At 39.4% G+C, this 13,915-nt stretch overlaps 1 protein-coding gene across 2 annotated transcripts in view; it reads right to left on the reverse strand.

The window, feature by feature from the left end:
* Positions 1-9,293: 9,293 nt before the first annotated feature.
* The window catches only part of tsc22d3 (TSC22 domain family, member 3), a 35,853-nt gene continuing 31,231 nt past the window's right edge, over positions 9,294-13,915 (reverse strand). The window contains exons 1-3 of one of the 2 annotated variants that reach the window (XM_044363092.1): positions 12,347-12,669; positions 11,712-11,763; positions 9,294-11,010 (exon numbers count right to left, since the gene is read on the reverse strand). In XM_044363092.1, coding sequence (XP_044219027.1) covers positions 10,741-11,010; positions 11,712-11,763; positions 12,347-12,471 — 447 coding nt within the window. In that variant the 5' untranslated portion in view covers positions 12,472-12,669 and the 3' untranslated portion in view covers positions 9,294-10,740. Of the gene's footprint in view, positions 11,011-11,711; positions 11,764-12,346; positions 12,670-13,915 lie in introns of those variants that run through there. The other variant, XM_044363091.1, reaches the window with a different exon arrangement.

Below are 13,915 nucleotides of genomic sequence, written 5' to 3' on the forward strand. Positions count from 1 at the left end.
TATATGTTTGAGGAAGGGATTCCAACATATTAACTTGCATAGTAACAGATCAGACCTACACTCTGTACCCTCTGTCATAGCTGCAGATTTGCAACAGATTTTTATTAGAATTAATGTAGATTTACTTTGCATTCATGTATGCATGAGATAAATCTATACATTGTAATTTATTTTCTGAAGTGTGAAGTGCAAGATGAAGTTTAGGATCATGGCTGGTCTGGTCCTGAAAATCAATAATACCTATCATTATGTTGTTTGTTGCAATGTTATATAAAGGTTATGTATGAAACCTCCGCCCCCAGAAGACGCAGCATCTGTAGTGAATAACTGTTGGAATGCAACAGAAGTGTAAAGCGAGCTAGACAAACAGGGGTGGCCTGACTTGTAATTTAAAAAAAACATAACAATTTAGCTACCGATATAGGTATATAATGATCTGGCCTGCTAGCAAACAATCCTTTCTGATCCACAATAGCTCCACACAGCTGGGGACAGGTTAAACGGCTGTAAAGCAACACTCATAAAGTTCACAACCCCGGAAAACCACAGGAAGGCAATAAACCACTAGAGAACATGTTGTTCTACCATCCAAACAGAGCTCAAAAGGGGCTGCCTTCAAAAATGGAAGCAGGACAGGACAGGTGTGAACTTAGAGGATGCCCCCGATTCGCTCCGTTCTGTCTGTTACTCAGTGTGCAATTATATGATCTAATTATAGGTGTGCAATTATAGGATTCCATTTTATGTGTCTAAATATATGATTTAAGGGTGAGTTCTCCTTATAAGCTGAGCTTACAAACAAAGGAAGTTACTTAACAAAGTGCTGCACAACAAAGTAGGGTGTCTGCACACTTGTTTTTAGCTCGCACAGAATTTATTTGACTGAAAAAGGCAACATTTCAACCCTACGTCATCAGGAAATGGTCAACATGACAAAGAGCAGGATATATATATATATATACACACCAAATTACTTACATCATGACAACATCATTATGTGTACAGTTAGAACTCAATACAAAACCAAGATCGAAAACATTATCAGTTCCTGAAAAAAGTCACAGTTCCCATAAAATTGATTGTAAATTACACATATGTGGGAGCGAGAGAGCTTAACATGGCAAGACTTGCCTTATTAACATGATTAGGAAATTTGTTGAACCATAAGAAAAAAAAGTAAAAGGATTGATTAAACCAATTAAGATGTTATTGTAACTTTACAATTAATTCAGGTCAATAGGCGTGTGTGCTGTAGTGTCTAAAAGAACAGCATGGCCTCTGGTTGACATATATCCTGCAAAGACTGGATCAAACTGGGTCATTATGTAATGTCTTTTCATTCTGATATTGTTTGTGTAGAGGTGTCAGACTGAACATTGCGCAAGTTTTTGGCATCACCTGTTTGACATGCTTGTTGCCTCCTGTTCACTTCTAAGACGTCAACATGTCAGACACGCCTCAGAGAAGACTGGAAAGTACAAAGTCAAATGTTTTTTTTGTTTGATACTGTCTATCTCCAGCCTGTTGGACCACTTTCTCTCTGACTTACTCAGTTCGGCTCACGCAACCAAGGTCACAACAGGTGACAAAATTTCATTAGGTAGTTTTGAAACTCATCTGAGCAAGATGAGTTAAGAAATTGGAAGGCTCTGGGGAAGGGAAATTCTGCTGAGTTGGCAGCTTCTTCTTTCCACAACATCTCCCTGGTGTATTTCTTATAAGTCTGTGTGGAAACTGTAAGTGGTCACAAGACTGCAAGCTGACGGGACGCTTAAAAACACATTTAAGCCATAAGAAAGAAGTGGCGCACTGAGCTCATATGTTAAAGGCAGTTTTTGTTATTGAGCATATCAAAAATTCACTGAAAATCAGGCTCCATCAATATTTTGTTTTCCTCATGCCACGTTTAGCCAAATTCCACAGATGTTTTTATAACCAACAATGAAAATGTGTGACTGTGACAAAGACTAATGACAATAACACTCTCCCATTCCAACCTGCTTCACATTGCACAATGGATTATTGTGTTTCTGAAAAACACGGAGCCTGAGACAAACTTTTTTCCAGACATTAACAGTGTTTAACAATCTTATCTATAACTGTAGAAAATTCTTTTCAGTCACACGACATTCAGTCTGACTGCAGGAATCCTGCAGCATAAGGAGGAGTTTAACAACGAGAACGCCTGCTGATTAATGTATTTGTCACATTGTTGTTGTTACATTGTTATTGTCTTTAATAAACGTCTGCCTTTTTGACCCCTCAAACATCTTCTTCTCTAAGCTTACTAACATTTTCCACAGCAGCCATTTTGACATGTCGCAGCAGGAAAAGTGCGGGTATAATTAATAACATCTCCAATGACTTAATTATATTGAGGTGAGTCAGATCCAGAGCCCTGGTGTTGTGCAAGGTTGACGGGAATAGCTTACTGGGACACATGATGGAACAGAGCCATCGTTAACGTTATTTGTTACACCTGTGCTTCTCCTGGTGCGACAAGTCAAAAAGTCAATAGGTCAGACTCAGTACTGACTGCTCTATATCTCCATTCTGCCATTTCAACACCTCACTGACCCTGCTCACTATTTACACCCGACAGTGTTTCAGAATACCTGGAGCATCCATTCTTCATCATGCTATAGAGTATCTGGTGAGTTGTTGAGAATGAACATTAGCAGAAACAACAACTGATGTTCCAAAGTTAGTCTTTATTTAAAGAAACCTTACTTTTGCACTGTTCATATTTCCCAAATTATAACATTGTTACAAAGCTGTTACAATATGGTTTATGCTGCCAAGTGTGTCCATTACTGTTTTAAAATGCAAAACACCTTTTTTTCTCAGATGTAAATAATAACATTAAAGGGTAGGTTCACTTTTTTTTTAAGTCTACCTTAAAACAATACTGTCATGCCCGTATGTATGTATATGTTCCTCCTGTCCATACTGGTCCTATATAGATTCCTCCCTGGAATCATTTCATTATAAGTGATGAAGGGGACAAAATCCATGGTCTTCAGTTGGTGCGAAATTGCATTTCAAAGTTCAGCTGAAGCTAATATGAGGTTCGGCAGACTGAGTTAGTCAAATCAAGAGGCTATCTTTCAAAGTTACAGTCTTTTAAGTATTTTTTTTTTGTTACTATCCCTCTGACATGACACGGCGCTGTCTGTGGAAGCACAAAGAGAGACTTTCGTACTAACAAGACAACAACCAAACTGATTTGACTAACTCAGACTGCTGAAGCTTCATATTAGTGTCAGCTAAACTTAAGTAATAAGGACTGTGGATTTTGTGCCCCATCACTTACACTGAAATCACTTTAGGAAGGAATCTTTTCTGTCCCAGTATGGACAAGAGAAACAGTTACACTCTACATAAACTGTTTCAATCTTATATAAGGGCATGTGAGTATTGTTTTAAGATAGACTTGTAAAAAATGTGAACCTACCCTTTAATGATGTCTGAGTTACAACACTTGTGCTTTTCCCACTATGACAAGTCAAGAAATGCTTGTAAGAGGAAAACAAACATTTGTATCTCATGATTTGCCACATATTGAGAGAGAAATATGTTTGGACAACATCAGTTTTAAGAAAGCAGTATTTCAAACAGCAGCACTCTTCTTCTGCTTTTGCATTCAACAGACTGGATTTCTTTCAGTTGGTTTTGTTTTCCCCTTCTGTGTATGATTTATCAGAAATGGGTGTATACCACCATAAATAGGACCGTAACAGTATTAAGATTGTTATTATCTTTTTTTTTTTTTTCCACTGTTCTGATATGCTTGCCTCAGTCCTGACATGACTTGCTGTGGCTGCTCAGTCAGCTCCACCCCACAGCACATAATAAAAACAGACTTAACCTGGATTTAGACATGTTGTGTTGATATCAGGGAGGTATAACGGCTCACACGTGCATAAGGAAAGCAATCTCACCTAAGCCTGCACATTAAAATGTATCACATTTCTCTATTGATGCTGTAATTTTATCATCTAAAAGTTCGTCTACACCAAGGACCATGATGTTTTATGATCATTTCATATGTGACAGATAGTATTCAAAGTTTTATCACAAGTTATTAATTAATGATGATGTTTATCTTTGTGTATGACCAGCCTAAGGGAGAATCCTCTACCATCTCTTTATAACACAAATGTATTCCTAAGGTTGTCTGGAGTTCATTTCCTGTTCTGTTTACATCTTAAACTTCCTGCAGCCCACTGACAACTCTCTTCACATGGGCCAAAACTGGAACAGAGGATGAGGGATGTTTACCATACAAAAGGCACAGTCACACAAATAGACCACAATGAAGGAGGGAGAGTTGCATAATCCTTTGCAAACTCTGTGGTAGAAAGTAATATGACCATAAACATTTTGCCGTAAACTGTTCCATAAACTCAACACAGTAAACTGCCTTGCTATCTTTGCATACTTAAAAAGGCTTATTCAAGTCTAGGCAACCACCCTCAGCTTTTAAGTATTCCCACAAAAAACTGAACATCCTTCATTTGTTATTATGTTCACTCGCATTCTTATAGCTTGCGTCAGATATACAAGAAGTTAAATATAGATCAAAGACTGACTTTTCCTAAATTATAGCTGCACAGCACAGTGTTAAAAACAATGTGGCTCTTCTGTGCACTTCAAATGAACTTGATTTCTACCAGCTAAAAATCTGTGTACATAAGGGCACACCCAGTTCCCATAAAAAACAAGATACAAAATTGCACTAGAGTCAGCAACCCCAAAAACAATTTATACCAAACCACAATGCCCTATTTTAAATTTTAGAAGTAAAAAGTCCTTGTCTGTTTAGTTTGATTTAATGATTATCATACAGAAATTCTGTGTCATAATTCGCTAAGCAATCAGGAAGACAATCTTGTGACTGGTAACCACTGTTTTGGAGGAACAGAGCTTGGGAAATGTACTTTTTTAATGTGCAGGTTACGCAATCATCTCCTCTTTGACCTTGCATGTGTCACATGTTAGGGTAAGGGTCTGTGCACAGTAGGGGTCTGTGTTCATTTCAGTTCAGGCTCTTGCTGTGCAGTGGTGCCATGAACGGGGGTATCGCCGTAAATCCGAAACCACTGGCTTCTGACCTTGTGTCTTTATGAATAAGATGTCCTGAGCTGACCACATTCCAAGAGTGGCTTTGATCAGCTGATATACAAACACAGCCGACACCACCATGAATAAAAACAAGAGGTTCTCAAGTGATCACTCATAATAGCCAAGACCTAAGCCACTGAAATGCTTACTGTATTGTTTTAATTTTGCTGTTTTTCATGTTTAATCAAATGCAGTTTTTCTGAAATACAACCAATTCAGACTTAATGTGTGTTTTCAATTCATCATGGTAAAATGACCCCACATAATACAGTCTGATTAGATGAAAGAATTTAGATCCAAGATTCTCAGAAAAAGCGTTTTATCACAGATAAGCAAGAGCATATTTTAAGAGTGGTTCGTTCCTGTTTTATGTTTAGTTATTGCTAAACAGACTGAGACTATGTTTAGTCAGCATGATAAGTCCAGCCAAAAGCTTGGATTGAGGTCATCCCCTCTTCAAGTGTGATAAACATTTTCAAGTTTACGTCAGGTTTCTAGAAACATGACAAACTCCAGACACTTGACCCACTCAGCCCCCATGCGTATACTTTAAATTCCCGTAGGTTCATCAGGTTCATCCTCCCAAGTAGCATCAGCAATGATTTAACATCCGGGAGGAATGTGTCAAAATATTCATCAGTTGTGACCTTTCAAATGCAAAACAGATGAATTTTAACAGCCAATTTTCAGCATGGAAGTCTTTTTTTCTACAAGTGGAGATTGATGGGTCAAAGATGAGCATTGCAAGTTGCATACAATATATGATGCAAAACCCCCTTTTTACCACACAGAGAGAGTCATGACTGTTGATAAAGACTTGATAGAGCAAGCACTTATAGCCCACTTCAAAGTTTGAGCCAAAAAACCTCACTCACGTCAACTCTCGACCTCATTTCTGATGCTGACAATTTAGAGGATTATTGTTTAGCCCAACTTGTCGTAAACTGGATAAAAATAGAATGCAGCATGTAAGAGGACAAACATGGCTACATGAGATATACAAAGGATTATCAATGGATTAATTTGATTAGGCATTACTCAACATCTATCTGTCTGTGTCTGTTTGTGTTCTGTGTCTGAGTTTGTCCATTCAACATCATAAGGGTGAAGCACTGCCACATGGTTATGATCAGACAGCAAAAAATAAACACGTCTAACTAAGCTGAGGTACTTAAGATGATAACTATGCATACTCATCCTGAAGAAAATGCAACTACAAATTTGTAATAGGTCACTAAGGCAGCAATAAACTGCTCTGGCTCTGACAGGATCAAACCAACCCTTGCATGATCTTATTGTTTTCTGTTCTTTGCCCCTCTCTCTTTCAGAGGTCAACATTAACATCCACTTTGTAATGGTTTACATTGTCCTGTCAACAGATAAATAAGGGTTGTGAGGGAACACATTAATGCAGTAATGTTTCAAGTTGTGTAAGGTTTTGCACCCCTGCAGCTAGTAAAATGTTCTCTTATGTGAGAAAGCAATGATGGCACATTTTCTGTATTACTTAATCAGCTGTTATCAACAATTTGCAACTCTTTTGAGCAACTTTTCTGGAAAGCAGAGTGACTTTTTGTTCATATTACAGGAAATGTGCAATGCACAGCACTGCATAACAATCCTGCATACGGCACGAATCTGACATTTGTTTCATTCGGCTCTAACTTTTATGTTGACATGATGAATATGCTGACATTTCAGAGGACACACAAGTTGTATATGTCTGCATGAAAAGCAGTCAGACTAAATTATTCCTCTGCATGCGAACTTAACCACATTGAGGCGGTTCTCACTTATCCCAGCACCACCCCTGAATTTCCAGCTGAAACAGATGTGTTTTTCTCTCTCTCTCTCTCTCTCTTTCATTGCATAACACTTGTAATCCGACACAAACTCCTCTCTAGGCTTCCTGGATGCAAGCAAGCTCCAATCAAAAGGTTAATTCCATAACTAAGTCTCTCCTACACTTTTAATATTTAACTGTACTTTATGTCTGAATTACTGTAGCTTTGACTTGGATCGTCTGTGCTCTTGTTTTTTTAAACAATCAGGCAGAAACCAAAAATGGATGCTTGTCTTTAGTCATTAACAACTGAATGAATGCGAACACGTCCTACACATCAGCTAGTCAGCTTTTAACCCGGGGTGATATGAATGTTTGAAAGATAGAACAGAAAACATTTTGAAAATTGGGTTATGTACTTTAGTTATGTACCTTGGCTAGAGGTGCTTAAATGACTTACATACTGTAAGTTTCATTCAAACATTCTCCCACATCCACATAGATGTGTCTCAGTGAGGTAAGAATAGACATTTTAGACTAGCTCTCGCTCAATATATCATCAATGTTTGTGCCTTTTGAAATAAACTCCATTTTCAGAGGTAAGTGGAGGGAACAAATAAACAAGAACAATGGAGCAACCTAAACAGCAAACATGGTGTTGTGAACCATGACTTGAGATTCATGGTGAATTTGTTTCAGATAAATAGCCCTCATGCATTGAAGTGATTCTAGGACACAGTGTGACTAATCCATTCCCAAAATAGACTGACAAACCGACTGTTAAAACAAAATAGGAAATCGAGCCAAAGTTTTAATTGTCTTCAGATTGTTTGTGAGTGCATAGAGCCTGCGCCGTGTGTAGACTAGCTTTACAGCCTGGTGAATTTTTCCACTGTGATTGAGGCTGCATTAGCTGTTAGCATAAGTATCATTAACCTACAGTATCACATCCTGCTCTAGCTGACCCTGCAGCCTCTCTTTTCATTGACATGCACCAAGTGTTCAGGTATCTATATAGGGAAGTAGAAAGACAATTAACTTGTGTAAAAGAGCCAATAAATGCCTGTCCCTCTCCTCTTTGCCACATTAAACAAATGTCCTCTTCAGTCAATATCCATCCTACCACTAATTAAACGCAGACCACATTTCTGAGCAGGTCTATCGATCAGGATTGTTGGTTTCACACAGTTGTTTTGACACAACACACCGGGAGAGAGCTGGGTTTCATTTGTAAAAGTGAGCAATAGGGAAGACACTGTGTTTACTCTTGTGCTATTTGATCTTTGGTGGTGGTTCTGTTCTCAGCAATAGATGGATGTGAGCCTGGTCTACGCACCAGGGAAGCCACAAAATATCTAGTTACACACAGGCTGCACTGACTGGCTGCCAAACTGTCTGAAGGGAAATGCTACTAGGACAAACTGTTTTTCACTCTGGCAGATTCCAATGCTCTGGAAACATAGCTATTATTACCTCACTATCATTAGTGGTCGCCCTGTTTTTGACTTTGGAAAAAAAAAATGTACTAGTATTTTAACTTTTTCCCCCTTAAAAACAAGTCAGATTGTGAGGTTGGTCTTGGTCCTGAGTTTGCAGAGCCTACACGCTAAATTAAAAGCAACTTTGTCCGAAGAGCCCTGTGGCTCACTGCAATATTGTGTTGTATCTTACAAATCCCATGCTGTTTGTCAGGCTGAGCTTGTAAACACACACACACACACAAGGCTCACAAAGCTGAATAGAAATCAACATATATTCTAAGATGTTGTGATGGAGTGGCTCCAACTTCCAAGAATGCAGGGTTAGTTTTGCGAACAGACATCGTGTTGTTTCCTCTGAAATACAAATGAGAGGGATTTCACAGTGGTTCTCTTGTCTCAGCACCAGAAAATGAAATCATCCTGGGTGTTGTTACAGCCGCCTCATCTGCCTTGCGTGACTGGATATCCAGTGAATAAATCTCTCTGCTGCACAGAATATGGTAAACTCCAAAACATAGCTCTGAGAGAGATGTAAAAAACAAATCTGATCTGGTATCAGTGACATTCCCCTTGAACTACAGCGCATTAGGGCGTTAAGCATGAGAAAACTCGACATTATGTAATAGCGGCACATGATGTTTTGTTTGAGATGCAGTCGAATGCTTATATTTGTCCAAAAAAATGAATGTTACTCCCCATTAATTACCCATACTTGAGGGTAGGGTTACTGTTTCGTCTAGGTCTTGATATATCCAGATACTGAATTTCCATATTTTTGTAAAACTACAAAGCTGATAATGAATGAATTTTTAATCTGATAGTGGTTCTTATGTATGTCTTTGTTGTGCATGGAGTAAGCAGAAGCTATATGGGTGCAGTTAATGGACAAAAGACAGTGGATTTTATTGTGTAAACATAAGGTTTATTGCAAATGTGCAGTCGTATCCAAACACCATAGCCAACAACTGTTTTATGGATACTTTACAGCAACAATACCGTTATCTTTACAAAACACATAGAACACATCACTAGCTACAAACACAACTTCTCCCTGTGAAGTTTTACACATGGTCCTGGTTTGCTCGCCTTCTTGAAAAAAAAAACAAAAACAAAAAAAAAAGTCTTTGGTAGCTAGAAAACAACAACAGAGCTCAGTGTGGAAATGTGTTTCCTCTCTTACTACGGACAGGCACTGTTGTCATGCCATCGTTTTCAAGTTGGCATCTGAGCAAAGAACAGACCAGATACTGGACGACGCTGCGAAAATCAGGAGTGCATCTGCAGCGAGAGAAATGCAGGTGTCTGCTTTGCTCACCATCCCCACTGTGTTTACATCAGGACGTTTCAGTTTTATGCACAATGTAGTCATCCTTTACTGTGAAGAGCTAGGCAAACTAGGTGGGCAGATATGCCTGCCCGCCTCCACAAGTATACAAAAAAATAATCTTTTTAAGACCATGTACAATGCTCCTATTTTACAAACAACTGATTTTGTTCAGAATCATAAACAAAAACAGAAGATATAGCAGGATTAATTTCCCCCATAAGCAGCAAGCCCCAACTGCAGACAATACAAGATTACATTTTATGAATCATTGCAGTATACTGATAAGTCTACTGCAGCGATCCACCAGCTTAAGGCTATACTGCATTAACCTTCACCTCTGTTGCCTTAGCTTATCCTGTTGATTAATTTTGTTATGCTTAAATGTACATGAACACATGAGTAATACATTGTAGGTACAGGAAAAGTCCTTGTTACGTGACTGAAATGTGAAGCTGGGAGTCCTTGAAACTTGTATTTTGAGATTGAACAAATCCACATGATGGGGCTCTACTCGTTGAGACTTGGAGGACCATCTCAGATGGGTCTACACTGGGTGAGCAGGGAGTAGCCTCCCCCCTCACTTTCCAAGTTAGCACCTGCAGCCAGGGCCAGCCCGATCAACACCTCCTCACCCCTCCTCTCTCTGGAGCAAAGGGTGCTTGTTGGAAGGGTTCGGCTTGGCAGGGAAAGCCCCCCTTTGTCTGAAAGCAAGCGCTCGTCGGTGTCTAGTCAGCCCTCTCTCTCTATTCTTAGCACTTTTGTCTACAAAGAGAGACTACGACAAAGAGTTGGACGGTATCGGAGGACGGGCCTGACACCGCACCGGTCAGAGCGTCTCAAGTTCTGTTTTGTGCTTATCAGTGTCAACTGTTCTTTTATGTCCCATCTGTCATTTACAGCCCCAATGCCATTCCTTCATTGTCTTGAAGGCTTCTCGGCGGCGGCGATTTTTGTAACGCTGACGTTAAATGGAGGTCCATTACTGTAAAGGGACAGTGGCTCTGCCCGCCCCAAGGCAGAGCCACTTATACAGCAGAGCCAGCACTGTGGTTGCTGGACTGCTGCTGCTGCTGCTGGTCTGGGGTCACCTGGGTGCTCTGATTATCCAGGGGTAGCAGCACATCTGTCGGGATGCGAGACTGGAACTTCTCCAGCTGCTCCGGACTGGCCAGGTTCTTCAACAGATAGTTCTCCCTCTCCAGCTGGTTGTTCTTCTCAGCCAGCTCTTTGATCTGCTCTTTGAGGATCTCCACTTCCTCACGCACAGCGTACATCAGGTGGTTCTTGACGAGATCCTGCCGTAACAAAGAAGGAAATATGGATCAGTTTAGATATAAAAACAGAATGATGTTAAGACTTCTAAGGGTGATCTGATCAGATGGTGCATCTGCTAAAAAGACTGATGGAGTTTATCAGCAGATATCTGCAACTCCATTTTGTCTAGCATGGATTTCCTGTGAGATACAGTAAAGTAGACATGATGCAACTTTGACATCATGCAAGGTGACTCTAGTAATTCTATGCTGGGAAAAGTATTATTAGTCTCTGTTTTTTTGGACTTCCTGTTCCCATGTACTGCATTAGTTCTCTACTTTGTCACATGAATAAATCATAAAGTAGCTTGTGCTGCCTTCAAATAACAGGGACTTCCCAGAGCATTTGTGAAGAACTGGTTCTGTGCAGAATGCAAATGGAAAATTGGGTTTTGGGGGAGGTCAGTGGGTTACAACTGTTCTATACATACTGATGAGCAAAGTTGTCAGTCTAAAAGGTCATATGTTTCATGCTGGAGATGATGTAATGTGAATCTACTACTAGTCATTATTATAAATTAACTTTGGATCACAGCATTGGCTCCTTGATAAACACTAACTACTTGTTTGTGCTAAAGAAAACTGGGGTTTGAATAGGCAACATTTTGTTTGAAAACACATTGCATGCATAGTGCAACCTACATATCTTTGTCTGGTGTTTGTGTTTTGTTATCTCAGCTTACCATCGCCTGTTCAATCTTGTTGTCGATGGCCACAACGCTAGCACCAGAGGCACTGCAGAAGAGAAGGAAAAGAGGACATTAATTCACTGTCCAAAAACCACACCAAACTGCCAACTTCATATCAGATCCCTGCCACATGATTAACAACAAAATAGACATGTTGGGGCGTCCTGAATGCACTGATCTGTGACAGTGAAACAGAAAGTTTGCAAACAGAAAGAAAAATTGTTTCACCCAGCTGTCATCTAGGTTTGCTTTTTTTTATTATGTAAAGTATATGCTGCACTTTGATTGCCTTGAGAGTTAGATTAGACTTTATTTAAGTTACAGTGCAACGACAAGCACAGATTGTAACGTGAGACAGTGGCAGAGTGATACTGTAAACGTACACATATCTGTTCAAAGTCCAAACAAACAGCAGCACAGAGAAACACAGCTGGACACAATATTTTGAGGCATTTGGTGACAATATGAGACAATACCCATAGCTGCATATATTTTAAACCGCTATAGAAAAATACAGGCCTGCATTAGACTTTGAACAGATTCACGCTTGACCCGACTAACAATAAATCTAACGCCTTATTAACGACACAATGTATTCAAGCATGCGGGCGACTGTATCGCATATTTACCTGTTGTCAAGTTTGACCGATACAACGTCTCCTCCGAGTAGCGAGGAGAAGAAAGAGATGGAGAAGTTATGTAACTGGTAGACAGCCACCTCCATTGGTGTTTTACCGAACATCTCCGTGCTCATGTTGAGTACCAGACTCGTTTGAATTATACTTCTCGCCACGTTTGCGACTGGTTGGTCACCTAAGTGTATATCCGAGTTTGTTTCGTTTCTTTGAATCGCGATGCACTATCTCGCTGCCGCTGGCTGAGCGTAGTGCTGTGTCGGTGTGTGAGCTTCGCTGTTTTAACAAGCGACTGTCTGATGCTATTTCTGCCCACGGCTCGTATATGAATGGCTTGCCTCCTGACGTCATGTGACGCGTGCATATATTAGTCAAATGAGTTGGCGGGTCAGATTTTATGGTGCCTTCCCGTGCTGCAGGAAAAACTGGAATTAGGACTGGAGTAAACATTTGGTGATAAATACGTCCACCCACTTTTTTCATAAACACCGAGGAGGACTTTACAAGGTAACCTTGCACAGAAAACGAATACTCAAGTATTCACAAAGGTGGCCCTAGTTCAATATTTCTGTTTTGTGAGACTTTTTGACTTTTAAACCACTATTTGTCAGGAGAATGGGTTTTTTGTCTTGTTTTTTTTTCTTTTTGTTGATCCTATTGTGCAGAAAACAATCATAACAATAACCTCATGAAATATGATGAAACTGAGTACATGCAACATTCACCTACAGCTACAGGTTTACTCATCATTAATCATACATGGACAGTATATTGCAGAATGAATATTACTATTACTTACACTTTAAACTACTTTCACTTAAATTTCTATTTCAATTTTTGCCCATTATCTGGCTGTTAGGTTAAGTATGTTAAGATTACTGCAGTCACAAAGATAGGTCTGTAGGTTTCATATCCACAACCATACGAAGACAAACCTGCTATTGGTGTTATCTGTCAACTACAATATAGCAGTTAATGCAGTGCAAAGTACGCCTCTCAACTGGTTAATTAATTTACAACATTAAAAAATAAGGTCACCAAATCAATGCATTTTAGATTACATCAGGCTGTATCAGGCTGTCATTCGTAAACAACGTCGCTAATCGAAATAACAAGTTTAAGAGGAGCATTTGAATGCAGCATTACAGCTGCCCTGCCTCTGAACTTCTCTGCTCTTTCTTCTGCAGTTAACCCACAGACCGAAATCTACACTGACTGCAGCAAACTTCATCACAACAACCAACAGAACAATTTTAACCGCCAATGTGAGCACAAACAAGGCGCTCGTGCTCCTAATAAATAAGAAGCCGATTAACCACAGAGAGGCCGCTGATCAATATATCATCTGATTTTTATGTGAAGTCATTAAACACGTGATTTTAATGTCATTCATTTTCAATAGGCTATGAAATGTAAAAGTAGTCGTTTATTAAATCTTGATTTACCAATTTAAACTTTTGCAACTTAAAATCAGCAAATTGCTCCTACTTAGAAACGTTGTAACGACAACTATATATTTTGTTCCTATTGTTTGATCGTTGTTTGTCGCAGTACAATAACAGA

This window comes from Thunnus albacares, chromosome 10 (assembly GCF_914725855.1).
Source record: "Thunnus albacares chromosome 10, fThuAlb1.1, whole genome shotgun sequence".
In the NCBI taxonomy this organism is placed as follows: Eukaryota; Metazoa; Chordata; class Actinopteri; order Scombriformes; family Scombridae; genus Thunnus; species Thunnus albacares.